The 13,352-nt window shown below is 31.2% G+C and overlaps 1 protein-coding gene across 1 annotated transcript; it reads right to left on the bottom strand.

Annotated features, from left to right (window-relative positions):
* Positions 1 to 2,962: 2,962 nt before the first annotated feature.
* On the bottom strand, positions 2,963 to 12,990 carry LOC139519657 (uncharacterized). The gene is made up of 6 exons (XM_071311865.1): positions 12,822 to 12,990; positions 10,077 to 10,146; positions 8,686 to 8,787; positions 8,264 to 8,348; positions 7,094 to 7,300; positions 2,963 to 4,298 (listed from the first exon to the last, which is right to left on the bottom strand). The coding sequence occupies exons 1-6, from the start codon at positions 12,902 to 12,904 to the stop codon at positions 3,430 to 3,432; spliced, it is 1,416 nt and encodes a 471-aa protein (XP_071167966.1). The 5' UTR covers positions 12,905 to 12,990; the 3' UTR covers positions 2,963 to 3,429.
* Positions 12,991 to 13,352: the final 362 nt, after the last annotated feature.

The raw sequence follows: 13,352 nt of genomic DNA, 5'->3' as shown, positions 1-13,352 counted from the left end.
GGCCAATAAGGAAACTAGTTTACCTGTATTTAATATAAGCATTGTTTGTACAAACAGACAGTCCAGTCCACTGATAAAAGTTAATGATATAATAAAGATATAACAACACAACACTCATTGCAAGTTAAACGAAGTATCATTATAAAATTATATTGAAATCAGCAGTATTGGTTAGAAACCTATGCGTATTTAAAATTGTTAGACCATTGGAACAATTAACAAGTTTTACTGAATTAGTGGGTCTTCAAAGTTTTTTTTAAATTGTTGTTGAAAGATTACAATTAAAGAAAGGGCAAGAAAGTCCGTCCAATCATATTTTAAAGATAAGCACAATACCCACTGATAAATGTTAAAAAGTAAAATCACAAAAATACTGAACTTAGAGGAAGATCAATTGGGAAAGTCCATAATCACATTGCAAAATCAAATAACAAAACGCATCAAAAACGAATGGACAAGAACTGTCATATTCCTGACTTGGTACAGGCATTTTCAAATGTAGAAAATGGTGGATTAAACCTGGTTCTATAGCGCTAACCCTCTCACTTTTGTAATGACAGTCTCATCAATTTCCGATATTTTAACATTGATGCGTTAAATAAACAGACACAATAAATATAATAGTCAAAATATTGGTACATCAATCATCATCGTTTAACAATTTTAAAAGGAACAATTTAACAGAACACAAAAACATCTACTATCTACGAACACATTTATTGAGTGTCTGACGTCAGAAAATTTTATACGTCACATAAATGTTAACTTATCCTTTAAAAGTATTCAAAAGTGTTCAAAAGTGTTAGTACCTCCTACCCAACAACCTAATTAAACTAATTCATATATGAATAATAACGAATCTTTTGTAATGTGTATTGATATCTCCAAATTTTGTACAAGCATTTAGTTGTTACTAATAAAAAAAATTACACAACATATAGCTTCTGATTCTTCAACTGCATACTGAATATCTATTCAAATGATATAGGAAATTCAGAATTAAGTGCTTTAAACAAAGCTATTTTCTATTTACTGTCATTAAACAATTGCATTTGCTAATCTATATATTATCTATTTATATTCATGTTTTTGTGTTTATCAGATCGTAAGACTGTCGGCACTTTTTGGAGGTCATCTCTCAACAAAAGTTACTAAAGAGGACATCCTGAATAAACCTGTATTTCAATGCTGGGATGTTAATTGTTTTTTAGATTTCCTTCACATTTTTTAATTGCACTTTTGAGCTCCGGATATCGGATTATTTGCATGTCGGGGAAGATTGTATGGTATATTGGGATGTACTAAGGAAGAGAAAACCAATAACATGTTTTGCAAACTAAGTTTTTTATTGTTTCTATGAATTTTCACGTCAATGTTAATTTAAAACTTTTTGTGTAGTTGTAAACGTTTAACATCTTGAAATCTAATCTACATTGTGAATAGAATAAAGTGTATGGCTTATTATACCAGTTTATATCCAAAATATTTTTGTAAAGTGTTAAAACTTTGTATTATATCAGCTAGGTATTGATAGGAGTAAATGATTTTATTTTGATATCAAAGTGTTTTCATTATTGTTATTTTTCCAATTAGGGATAATATTTGGTTTGTATACTAGTATAAACTCATCAGAGATACCAGGATTCAAATTTAATATTAACGCCAGACGCGCGTTTCGTCTACAAAAGACTCATCAGTGACGTTCGAATAAAAATATGTTGAAAATGCCAAATAAAATACGAAGTTCAAGAGCATTGAGGAACAAAAATTCCTAAAAGTTTTGCCAAATACAGCTAAGGTAATCTATTCCCGAGGTAGGAAAGCCTTAGTATTTCAATTTCAAAAAAAGTTTTGTTAACAGTTAATTTATTATTATGAACATATCAATGATAACTCAAGTCAACACAGAAGTGCTGACTACTGGGCTGGTGATACCCTCGGTGAAATAAATCTCCACCAGCAGTGGCATCGACCCAGTGTTTGTAAATAAACTCATCATAGATACCAGGATTCAAATTTAATATTAACGCCAGACGCGCTATTATGTTCGATCTCTTTCATATTTGGATAACAGTTTATTTTTTTAGTTTATCAAACTGATTGGTTACCAATGTTGATTTAAACTTTCTTTCATATTTTGCAGTGTTAGTTTGAGAGTTATCTCAAAGACAATGCATAAATAAAATACATGATATGAAGTATATAGGTCGTGGACGAGTACCAATCGTGGAATGTATTACGATTGCACAGACGGAACAGCAGTGATTACCTAGAATTTTGGTAGAGTTCGTGTTGCTCAGTTTATTGTTTTATATACTGTTTTATACTGTTGTTTGTCCTTTCGTCGTTTTTTCGTTTTTAGTGACGGATTTGTAAGCTGCCTTCGTAATATTCACTTTTGTATCTTCAATATCTCTTTCATTAGCTTCTTATTCATAGAAATCGTATACGCCACCGCTGAAAAAGAAGCACTCTGTCTCCCAGGTAGGACTATGAATCAGATATAACATTCGATGCAGGTCTAACGAAATATCATTATAAAATAGAAACATCAGTATTTGTTAGAAGCCTATGCGTATTTGAAATTGTTAGACCATTGGAACAATTAGCAAGTTTTACTGAATAAGTGGGTCTTCAAAGTTTCTTTTCATTGTTGTTGAAAGATTACAATTAGAGAAAGAGCGAGAAAGTCTGTCCAGTCATATTTTTAAATATAAGCACAATACCCACTGATTAAATGTTATCTAACACTAACACTAGCTGTAAAACCCTTCAACGGTATTCAAAAGCTTTTAGTACCTTCTACCCAACAACCTAATTAAACTAACGTCTGAGACAGCATTAAGCAAATTCCATTTCAGTCATCTTCATGAGATTTACCCTTGTTAAAATTCCGCATATTGTCGAACACATGCATGTGTGCTTCATATATGAATAATACTAACGAGTTTATTAAAAGTGAATTGATATCTTCAAATTTATTGTGTTGAAGTGATAAAATATACAGTTATGATACATTAATGGTAAAATATACAGTAATGATAAAATACATTGTACATTTACCTAGTAAATACACATTCAAAAAAAGGTGATTGTAACTTGTTGTTGAGCAAAATTTAAGGAAAGACCATTTCATCACATAAGATATAATCAGAAATCATAAAGCTGAAAATATGTTGCACAGACATTTCCTTTTAACAATACAAAATAGTGTATACAAAACATTCATCAAAGGTGTTTTTTTTAATAAAAATAACGAACTTCCAGATATATTTAAAAAGCGCAAGTCTATTCAATTGCCAAAACCATACTTTATCTACCAACCGAACGACTTGGTACGTTTTTGGGAGAAACAAATACCTTTTTTCGAATATAAACACAAGCGCTGTTAGAAAAAAAAATATGCATAAAAAACTCTCAAAACGTTTTCTATGAATTTTCATGACATCGTTCCTCTTTCTGTCCTTCTAAGGCACATATGAGCTGCTGTTCTACCTGTGTGTGTATAGAAACACTTGGACCACAGAAATTCACAGGGATACTAATGGGATGATATGCTGTTGATCCCTTGGAATCGTCTTTAAACACACTTTTGAAATGTGTAGGAGGTATTGATACGGGAACATAATGCGTTCCAAGAGGATGAAGTACAAAGGCAGGTAAAGGCACCAGTTTTGAATCAAAACGACCATCCTTCCCAAAGTCATTCTGGTAACGTGGAATTTTATTTTTATTGGAACAACTATTTGTAGAACTATTTTCAGATCCTAAATATTGACTGTATTCAGTGCTGGGGCTTGAAGTACTGTAGCTTACTATTTTTCGCTTTCCTTGTTCATTTTCATCCTCCATTGAATCTGAAGATCTTTCATTTTTTGGATCCCAAGGTCTTCTTTCTTTAGAAAACCTGTTTGTTATATTTTGCTTAAATTTGTAAGCATGTGACTTGTGGTAATCATTCTTGCTGCCATTACTGCCTTCGGATGAATTCTCCTCGCTAGAGTATAAACTTCCTCTAGAGCCGTTACGTTCATCTCTATCTGCTGTATCTCCCTGAACTGACTGTAGTGTAATGCATGATACGCTTCTTTCTGACAATGACTGGCTTCTGATGCTGCTGTATCCTGATGTTCGGCTTGATGTTTGTTCTGTTCGCTTCAGCAGGGTACAAAGATGTTCATCTTGTTTTATCATTGCAATGTTGTTTTCTGAAATTCCCATGCTAAAATTTGAACCTGGTGCCTCTGACGTCAAAGAATCAGTAGGCTTTACATCTTGGATATCAGATGCAGTTTTTACTAAAATAGAAAACAATTAAATGAAATGTCTGTACTACCGTAACGAAAAAAAGAGGAGAGAGAAAACCTTATCACATTATTATCTAAGATAGAGGGTCATCTTGACCAGTCTAGTTTATTCATCTTAAAATGGTTTAAATATATTTTTATTCATAATTAGCAACACTTTTAAAATAAGTATTAAAAATTATCAAATAACGAGAAATTTGTTGATCAATTTTATATACAAAAAAAAAATTAAACTGTTACACCAGGAGCACATGATACGTTCGTAGTTTGTGTTCAAGATAAGAAATCAAATAATTAAATCATTTAGAATGTGCTTACTAAGTAATAAAATATACTACATAGCTTTTATATAAATATAAAAAACATGTTCATATTCTTATTTGTTGGGAAGCAAATTGATGTTGGATACACAACAATCACACTCACCAAAATCTCCTAGAAAAGTCAATGATTAAACAATGAACACTGATTACACCATACACAAATATAATATTTCAAACCTCTTCGTAGTTAAGGTTGCGCCGAAACTCTCTTACAGACAATGCAATGACTGTTTGCATAACCAGCAACCTTAACACATGTTAGTGCTATTTATGTAACATCCAAGACAAAACCATTGATATGACAATGTAAAATATTCATCATGCAGAACATTAGTGAAAAACTAGTACTGGAACAATGCCTGTCAACTCTTCAACCAATCTTAAACATAACCGAAGATTATTTTGAAAATTGCACCACCAGTTTTAAAATGGCTCATCTCTATTCATACACATCTGTTAAGATATTCAGATAAACTACCGAACAATTGGTCATGGAATTTTCTAAATGACTTTCAATTATGCCTAATACTGTGAAGAAGAAGTCGCAATTGATATGGAATTTAAAGTATTAGTTTTTACACCCAGTGACATGTACACTGTATTACAGACTATTGTTCAGACAATGACGCATGGTGAAAATTTATTTAACAAAAAGTCTATTTAACATAAAATTTGAACTAAAACTAAAATAAACAACCAAAATAACTACACATACAAAGAAGACTACTAGTATAACAAATGTATTAGTTAAAGTTAAATACATGTCATTTCAGCAAATTAGACCGAAAGAGACTATAAAGTACAATACCAGAGAAGAAATATTAGATTATCAGTAGAGTGCATATGCATCAATGCAACTGTGTTATCTTTTTACCTTATGGCGTAAGCTTCATAGCACAGAGCTATGAGTTTGAGTCGTAGAAAAATTATTCGTCAGTTTAAAAGAACAAAATGCATCCTGAAAAGTAAAATCACAAAAATACTGAACTTACAGGAAAATCAATTCGGAAAGTCCATAATCACATGGCAAAATCAAAAAACAAAACGCATCAAAAACGAATGGACAAGAACTGTCATATTCCTGACTTGGTACAGGCATTTTCAAATGTAGAAAATTGTGGATTAAACCTAGTTTTATAGCGCTAACCCTCTCACTTTGATGAAAACCGCTTTATAAGAAAATTGCAAAATGTGAAGTTTATCGTTAATAATTAAACTTGCCCTTCAAGTCCAATATCGCAAATTTTAACTTATTTATATCAGCGGGTTTCTTTTTTTTTATAAAACAAGAATGTTATTCATAGGTTGCTATGCCCCATTGCCAATATCATTTTTTTTTTTATCACAACGCTCCAAAAGGTTAAATGGGAGTATCGGTGGCAAAGTGGTCTTAGTAGTTGATCTACAGTAGTACTAGCCTGTTAAAATTCATGTTTAGTTTGAACCCCACACATGACAAGTGTGTTCGACTCCAAACTTGATTTACTAGGATTGTCAGTTTTCTTGTCCGCGTTCGGTGGTGTTCTACCGTCACTCAAACTTCCACTTCCAATGAAAACTGACGGCCAAATATAGTCAAGAGTGTTTAAAGTGGCATGAATCACCAAAAATCAGTCAATCATTTGCTGGTTTGTTTGAACAAAATGCGTTTGGGGCCAGTTATTAAAATTAATGCTCTTTGAATATCAACCGCATATCTTTAAGGAGATTGTTTTTCAAATTTTATGAACATTTATTTACCATTCATTTTGTAAATGCATTATATCTTTTAAATCCATACTATATTGCGTGTATAAATAAGTATCAATAGATAAAAAAAATAAAATTGCCAAAGTGGTTTTGTATAATTTCGTATCCATTGATTAGTTTCAAATAGATGTGTAAAATATAATTTTCGGTTTTATCTTTAATTACAAAAAGCGTTTAGGTTATGTTGATAAGAAGATAAATAAGTTACGGATTGCTTTTAACACTTGTTTTCTTTAATATAAAAAAGAAGATGTGGTATAATTGCCAATGTGACAACTATCCACAAAAGACCTAAATGACACAGACATTAACAACTATAGGTCACCGTACGGCCTTCAACAATGAGCAAAGCCCATACAGCATAGTCAGCTATAATAGGCCCCGATAAGATAATGTAAAACAATTCAAACTTAACTTCGTTTAAACTATGTAATTTTATAACTGTTTGCTGTAAGTTCTCTTTGTTTATGATCATATGATATTTGACCGTTGATTGTATGAACAACGTAAGTAGGTTGGTTGCAGTCGAATTACTTTGGACTTAATCTTTAACCTCATACTTTGTCATGAAAACTGCAGTTTCCTCTTTGAACGCATGGAATATAAAAAGAGTTGGTTTTAATTTTGAGAAATAATATAGTTCTCACTGACCCTTCAGGAAAGATGAGCTTAATATCAACATCATTTCACAACATTAATAAGAATGGTTAATACCTGTTGATAATCTAAGATGTTTCTTACTGCTATGATCTAAAAAAGTTGTAATTTTCTGAAAGAATTCATCTCTATGATCCATCCCTTCAGTGTCAATTAAATGTCGCAGTATTTCCTCCTGACATTCTTTGTATCCCATGTAAAACTTTTCTTGACAACATGGGTTTGTTCTACCACAATCCGAAGATAACTCTTTCTCCATCATTTCTAAAATTATTCCAATGCAAAAATTGTCAATTGATAGCTCTATATGTTGTATTTATGATGTTTGAGAAGAACAATATAACAATGAAAAGAAACAACTGAATTTAGTTGGTTGGATTCATTAATATAAAGGTACAATAAATCTATTAAACATTGTCCTTCGGATGATCATTAAAAGACAATAGTCTGTTAGTTATGAGTACCAGTATTTTAGAAATTAGCCAAATATGTCTTCTTTAGGTCTTCCAAATTTTTGGCATGACATGCAAAACTGACAAAGCTTCCAAATGGCTTAAGCTTGAGACACTATCCTTAATTTTAAGATATGAGGCAAGGCCTTCTCTAAAAAGATAATTTGGTGCAGCGTGGGTAATAAGATGTTTAATTTATTAAAAACACATAAATTTGGTTAAGGTCTTGGCTTATTTCTTACTTAGGGTAACAAAATATTTCAATAACCTGGAAGCATCTTCTTTATTATAAGGTCGACCTGTTCAATTAGTTTACATTTATTCCATTTATTATGAAATCATTGTTGGAGAATTATTGGAATTGGTAATGCAAGTGCGTCTATCAACATGTTGATATATTCCAAAAATCACTTACTTACAAAACCGAAAGACCATGACCATGACTAGTATATCATATTTATATCTATCCATGATAATCTGTAAATATGCCTACACTGATATTGGAAGCAGGATATATATATATACTCATGTGATTATTTGAATAGCAATGACCCATTTTAAGTTCTTATATTCATAAAATCCCGTGTAAAATAATCCTTAAATCTTTAAATCAGAATGCTAAAATTCCTCTTAAATGAAAGTATACGGAAGTATGTCTTTTGGAAAGGAGCATAATGTCCTGCTTCCTCGTTGGAAACCTATTTTCGGCAAAATATCACATCTCTAATGTTGAACTGAAACTATTAGATACGCTAACTATTAATATATTTCATACCTCTAAAATTATGCAAGTTCAACAGGTTTCGTATAAGTTTGGAAGCAATTTCTATAATCTCCGTCTTCTCAATACGACCTTGACCCTGAAAAATATTATGGAATCCAATTTTAAATTGACATATGCATTTTTTTAAAATCATTTATATGTTTATATTTTCTCATTTCTGAGGATCGAGGAATAATTCATTTACTTCGTTAAAACTTCATTTCTTGGTTTTGAACAATCCTGCCGAAAAGGCAATAATAAATTAGTAATTGAATGTACATTAACAAAATCTACGAAATCAAATTCCCACAAAAAGATGTAATAAAGAAAGTTAAAGCTATAATCTCTGTTGACAAAATTACCATAAACCAAGTCATATCAACATTCAGTTTTAAAACTCAGCGAAGTAAGAATAAAATAATTTAGTATTCTACCTGTTTCAAATAACTTGATGGGATAAGCCGACTGAGTTCTGCCAAGCAATTATTCATGCGATCTCGTCTCCTCTTCTCTATGATTCTGTGTGACATTGGATCCTAAAATTATAAATGATAATGTCAGTTTTAATAATTATACCACAAACGATAACCATAGTACTCTTCCATAAAATATTTGGTTAGGCAGTCCGTTGACAATGGTTGGGTCTTCATTGTGCATTTTTGTTCTAACAAAAAAGTCTACTTTTTCAAAGTTTTAACTTTATTTTTAGTACAATAAGATTACAGCCAAACTGAAGATTAAAGCTGTCATCATTACAAAACAGAAAAAAACCCTCAGGTAGAAGCATGTTATTGGAAACAATATCAAACAAGTTGCACTTCAGTTTGTGACTATGTCGAACGTATCTATCCCATTGAACTAGAGATAAAGGATACAACAGATACAGTTAAGTCGGCCTCATATCTTGACTTACATCTAGAAATTGACAATGAGGGTCGATTGAAAACAAAACTTTACGACAAAAGAGATGATTTCAGCTTTCCAATTGTGAACTTTCCATTTCTAATTAGCAACATTCCAGCAGCACCTGCATACGGTGTATATATCATCCAATTGATACGAAGGATACAAGGAAGCTATTAAATCAAGAGTTCCAAATGGTGAAGTTAAAATCATCTCTTCGTGGTTTTACGGACGCCATCACGAGTTGGCTGGTCGTTATGGAATAACCGTTTCACAAATGATATCGAAGATGTTCCTTACGTCGTAACTACAATCCCCTTCCCTTTCATGAATGTGACCTACCGAATTAGACTATATACCGGATTTGTTATATCATAAGCAACACGACGGGTGCCACATGTGGAGCAGGATTTGCTTACCCTCCGGGCACCTGAAATCGCCCCTAGTTTTTGGTGGGGTTCGTGTTGTTTATTCTTTAGTTTTATATGTTGTGTCATTTGTACTATTGTTTTTCCGTTTGTACTTTTCATTTATATCCATGGCGTTGTCAGTTTATTTTCGATTTATGACTTTGACTTCGTCCCTCTTTTGTAGTAATTAAATGTACGATTCTAATTAGTTGAGCGTTACACATGTTTCTACAGTAACCTTCAGCAACCTAGTAAGTATTCTAGAACCTAAAAATCAAATAGTTTTACTATCTCGTAAAGTATTTTTTTCCGTTGCATCGTTTTTTCAATTGCGTGAAAGAATTTGATGTCATGAATTAATGCCCCATTTCCCTTCTTTTACAAAATTTATCCAGGGTCGTTTCCTCCGACTTAACTAAATGTTGACACTCATATTAGTTTGTTTTGCATTCTCAAGCTTACCAGTCATATTTATTGAAGACAATATAAATGATATAATATTAAAATCTTACCCTTGGCATTTTTGTCTTTTTAATTGACTGGATCTCACGTTCATCTGGCGATATTGCAAAGTTCAAAGGCCTGTAAAAAATACCAAAACTAAAATAAACTGATGATCACAATTTCATGATATAATATACTATCTCTTAAGCAAATCAATTTATTAGCGAAGTTTGTTATAACGCATTACAGTTAAAATATTAAAGCATGCAATCCAAGAGTTTCAATGCCTTGCTTGCCAACTTTGTTTGGTCGTTTTCTCATGCATTGTAATTAAGATTGACACCTAAATTCAATGGAGAGGCGGAGTAACAGTTTGTTTACTACTGTGAAAGTACTTTAATTCGTGTGTATCAATTAACGTGGTTTGAGCAATATTTACATGTGTGGTTTATTAAATTCGTGGATTTTAGTTTTCTAAAAAAAAAAAACAATTAAAAAATTAAAGTCTTTAGAAACGAAGGTTACAAATAGTCTGGATTGAGGAAATTACAAAATAAACATTGACCCCTGTAAATCATAGTAATAACACTAATTAACCCATGATAAAGTGATCAACAGATTAAAGACCACCAAAGGTGTTAATTAGGCCATAAACATGTCACTCAAAGAAAACAGTAACATAAACAAATGCTATAAACGTATCTTTAATTGTCAAAAAAATCAAGTTGAATACGTTTTACTACACAAAGACTGAACAGTTGATCTGTCCTTGCTGTAGTCTATCCTTAAGTTGGGTTAGTCTGTTGTCTATGTAGGTTTAGGGGCGTTTCCAGCATATTTGAAAGAGGGGCCGGAGAATGAAAATAAAATAAATATGTTATGCATTAATGTAACGGTTCCAGACTTGGAGCATGTATATTTTATAGTAACAGTGTCAGGATTTAACATTTTCATGCCGAATTCCTCCATTAATTGTCTATGATTTTTTTAAATGATTGGATGGATCCTTTAACAGCAGAAGACCAATAACGAGAAATTCCAAATCATACGGTATAAGGCGTTACTAAACATTTCAATAGTCCTAGGCCATGATTTTATGAACGAAAGGTGTAATTACGGTTGCCCTGGTAGAGGGTCCATGGGGAAGCTCAGAAGCTCCTGGGTTTCAACAATTAGCATCAAATTATGAAGAAGCCAGACTAATAAATATCTCTCTATTTTAGATTAAGGTCTGGTTTCTTTGAACAATACATGATACAAGACAAAAAAACACTGAAGTATAAAGTTTTTTCGTTTTAAATATTGTTTGCTTTAATGTGAAATACATGATTGAATATGAACAATTGACTTTATTGTACAACAGTGCTAAATTAAAGCAATCACGTCACTAGGTGGTATATGGTACATGAATACATATGGTGCTTGAACTTGATGGCAAAATGTAGGTCCGATAATGTGACTAACTAATGGATATTGAAACAATATGATACTACCACAAGCTATCCAGATTGGGAAGTAAAAATGCTATACCAAATATAAATGTTATTGTTAATATACATAAATGTAAATTAAAGCAGAACCTCAAATGAGCATATATTACTGATTTAAAGGTTTCTTCTGTTTAAATGATATAACATTTATTTATTATTTAAAATATACTAAATTTTATTTAAAAATAGTTTACTATGGCCTATTTTATATATATATTTTTTTAAATAGTTTAAAAACATAAAAATTTATTGTCAAATTTAAAAAGACACCTTATTATTACTAAACAAACAACCCAATAATTAACAAAATTTTAGATTAGGGTCTGGTTTCTTTGAAGAATACATGATACAAGACAAACAAACACTGAAGTATAAAGTTTTTTCGTTTTAAATATTGTTTGCTTTAATGTGAAATACATGATTGAATATGAACAATTGACTTTATTGTACAACAGTGCTAAATTAAAGCAATCACGTCACTAGGTGGTACATGGTACATGAATACATATGGTGCTTGAACTTGATGGCAAAATGGAGGTCCGATAATGTGACTAACTAATGGATATTGAAACAATATATGATACTACCAAAAGCTATCCAGATTGGGAAGTAAAAATGCTATACCAAATATACATGTTATTGTTAATATACATAAATGTAAATTAAAGCAGAACCTCAAATGAACATATATTACTGATTTAAAGGTTTCTTCTGTTTAAATGATATAACATTTATTTATTATTTAAAATATACTAAATTTTATTTAAAAATAGTTTACTATGGCCTATTTTATATATATTTTTTTTAAAAGTTTAAAAACATAAAAATTTATTGTCAAATTTAAAAAGACACCTTATTATTACTAAACAAACAACCCAATAATTATCAAAAATAAAAAGTTGGCTAAATGAGAATACCTTATTTTAAAAAGTTGCAATAAAATGAGAAGTCACCAATAAAAGTACTTTCGCAGTATATTAAAAAAAGTTGATTCGACAATGGATATAAGATTGCAAACAAATTCAGTTTTCAGTGTCCAGTTTTGTTTTGTTTTTTTGTTTCACTTTGTAAAGCTATCCATTTTGGCAAGTCTGTCTTCCAAAATTATGTGTTGAGACACGTGCTAATTTTCAGCTTCAAATTTTAAACATATAAATATAATCTTATGGAACTTATGAAATAAAACATGTTTTTAAGTTTCTAAAAGTCATTTCAGTAATGATAAAAAAAAGTCAAGCTAATATTTCATTCATGATAGCATGCCCTGTTATGAATTATAAAAATTGCCATCTAAAATAACCAAAATAAATAACATTATCTTACCTTTCTGCAATCTCGAGCTTTATTCTCTTTGCTGAATGTTTATTCATGAGAGAATCATACATTGAAAATTCACTTGTATCCATTCTGTTGATATTTGATATAATGACATACAACGTCCACAGTTCTAATTTTTATTAATAAAGACCACATCACATTCCACGTGTCATATAATTTATGCATACAGCGTCAGGATGTTTGAAAAAAAAGTGACCTTGGCATTTATCAAGCTCCTCCTTCAAACAAGTCTACCTAGTGTTCGAGTATACAAAGAAATATAATTATGAAAAAGATAACAGTAATTTACTATAATGTATGTAAAAAAAAACCTTAGCTGTGAACAGTCGAGATATAACGTAAAAAATGTATGTTACGCTGCATATGCACCGAAGATAAACATTCAAAAAAAGTTCAGATGTCAAAGCATGCGTCGAACCGTGTGGTAATCTAGATAATGTCTGAAAGTAGAAAAGTCTGAGAATGTCCTTTCGCCACAGAACGACCGAAGTATATCGCAAACCTAAAGGCATTATC

The sequence above is a fragment of the Mytilus edulis genome, chromosome 1 (genome assembly GCF_963676685.1).
Source record: "Mytilus edulis chromosome 1, xbMytEdul2.2, whole genome shotgun sequence".
In the NCBI taxonomy this organism is placed as follows: Eukaryota; Metazoa; Mollusca; class Bivalvia; order Mytilida; family Mytilidae; genus Mytilus; species Mytilus edulis.
Note: the sequence above shows the minus strand (reverse complement) of the source record. Positions and strands in the feature narration are given on the sequence as shown.

Excerpts from the sequence above, each read along its gene's own strand:
- LOC139519657 (XM_071311865.1), bottom strand. The coding sequence starts at position 12,904 with ATGGATACAAGTGAATTTTCAATGTATGATTCTCTCATGAATAAACAT. Across the intron at positions 10,147-12,821 it reads AAGCTCGAGATTGCAGAAAG|GCCTTTGAACTTTGCAATAT; the intron begins GTAAGATAATGT and ends TATTTTTTACAG. Across the intron at positions 7,301-8,263 it reads GAACTTGCATAATTTTAGAG|AAATGATGGAGAAAGAGTTA; the intron begins GTATGAAATATA and ends GAATAATTTTAG.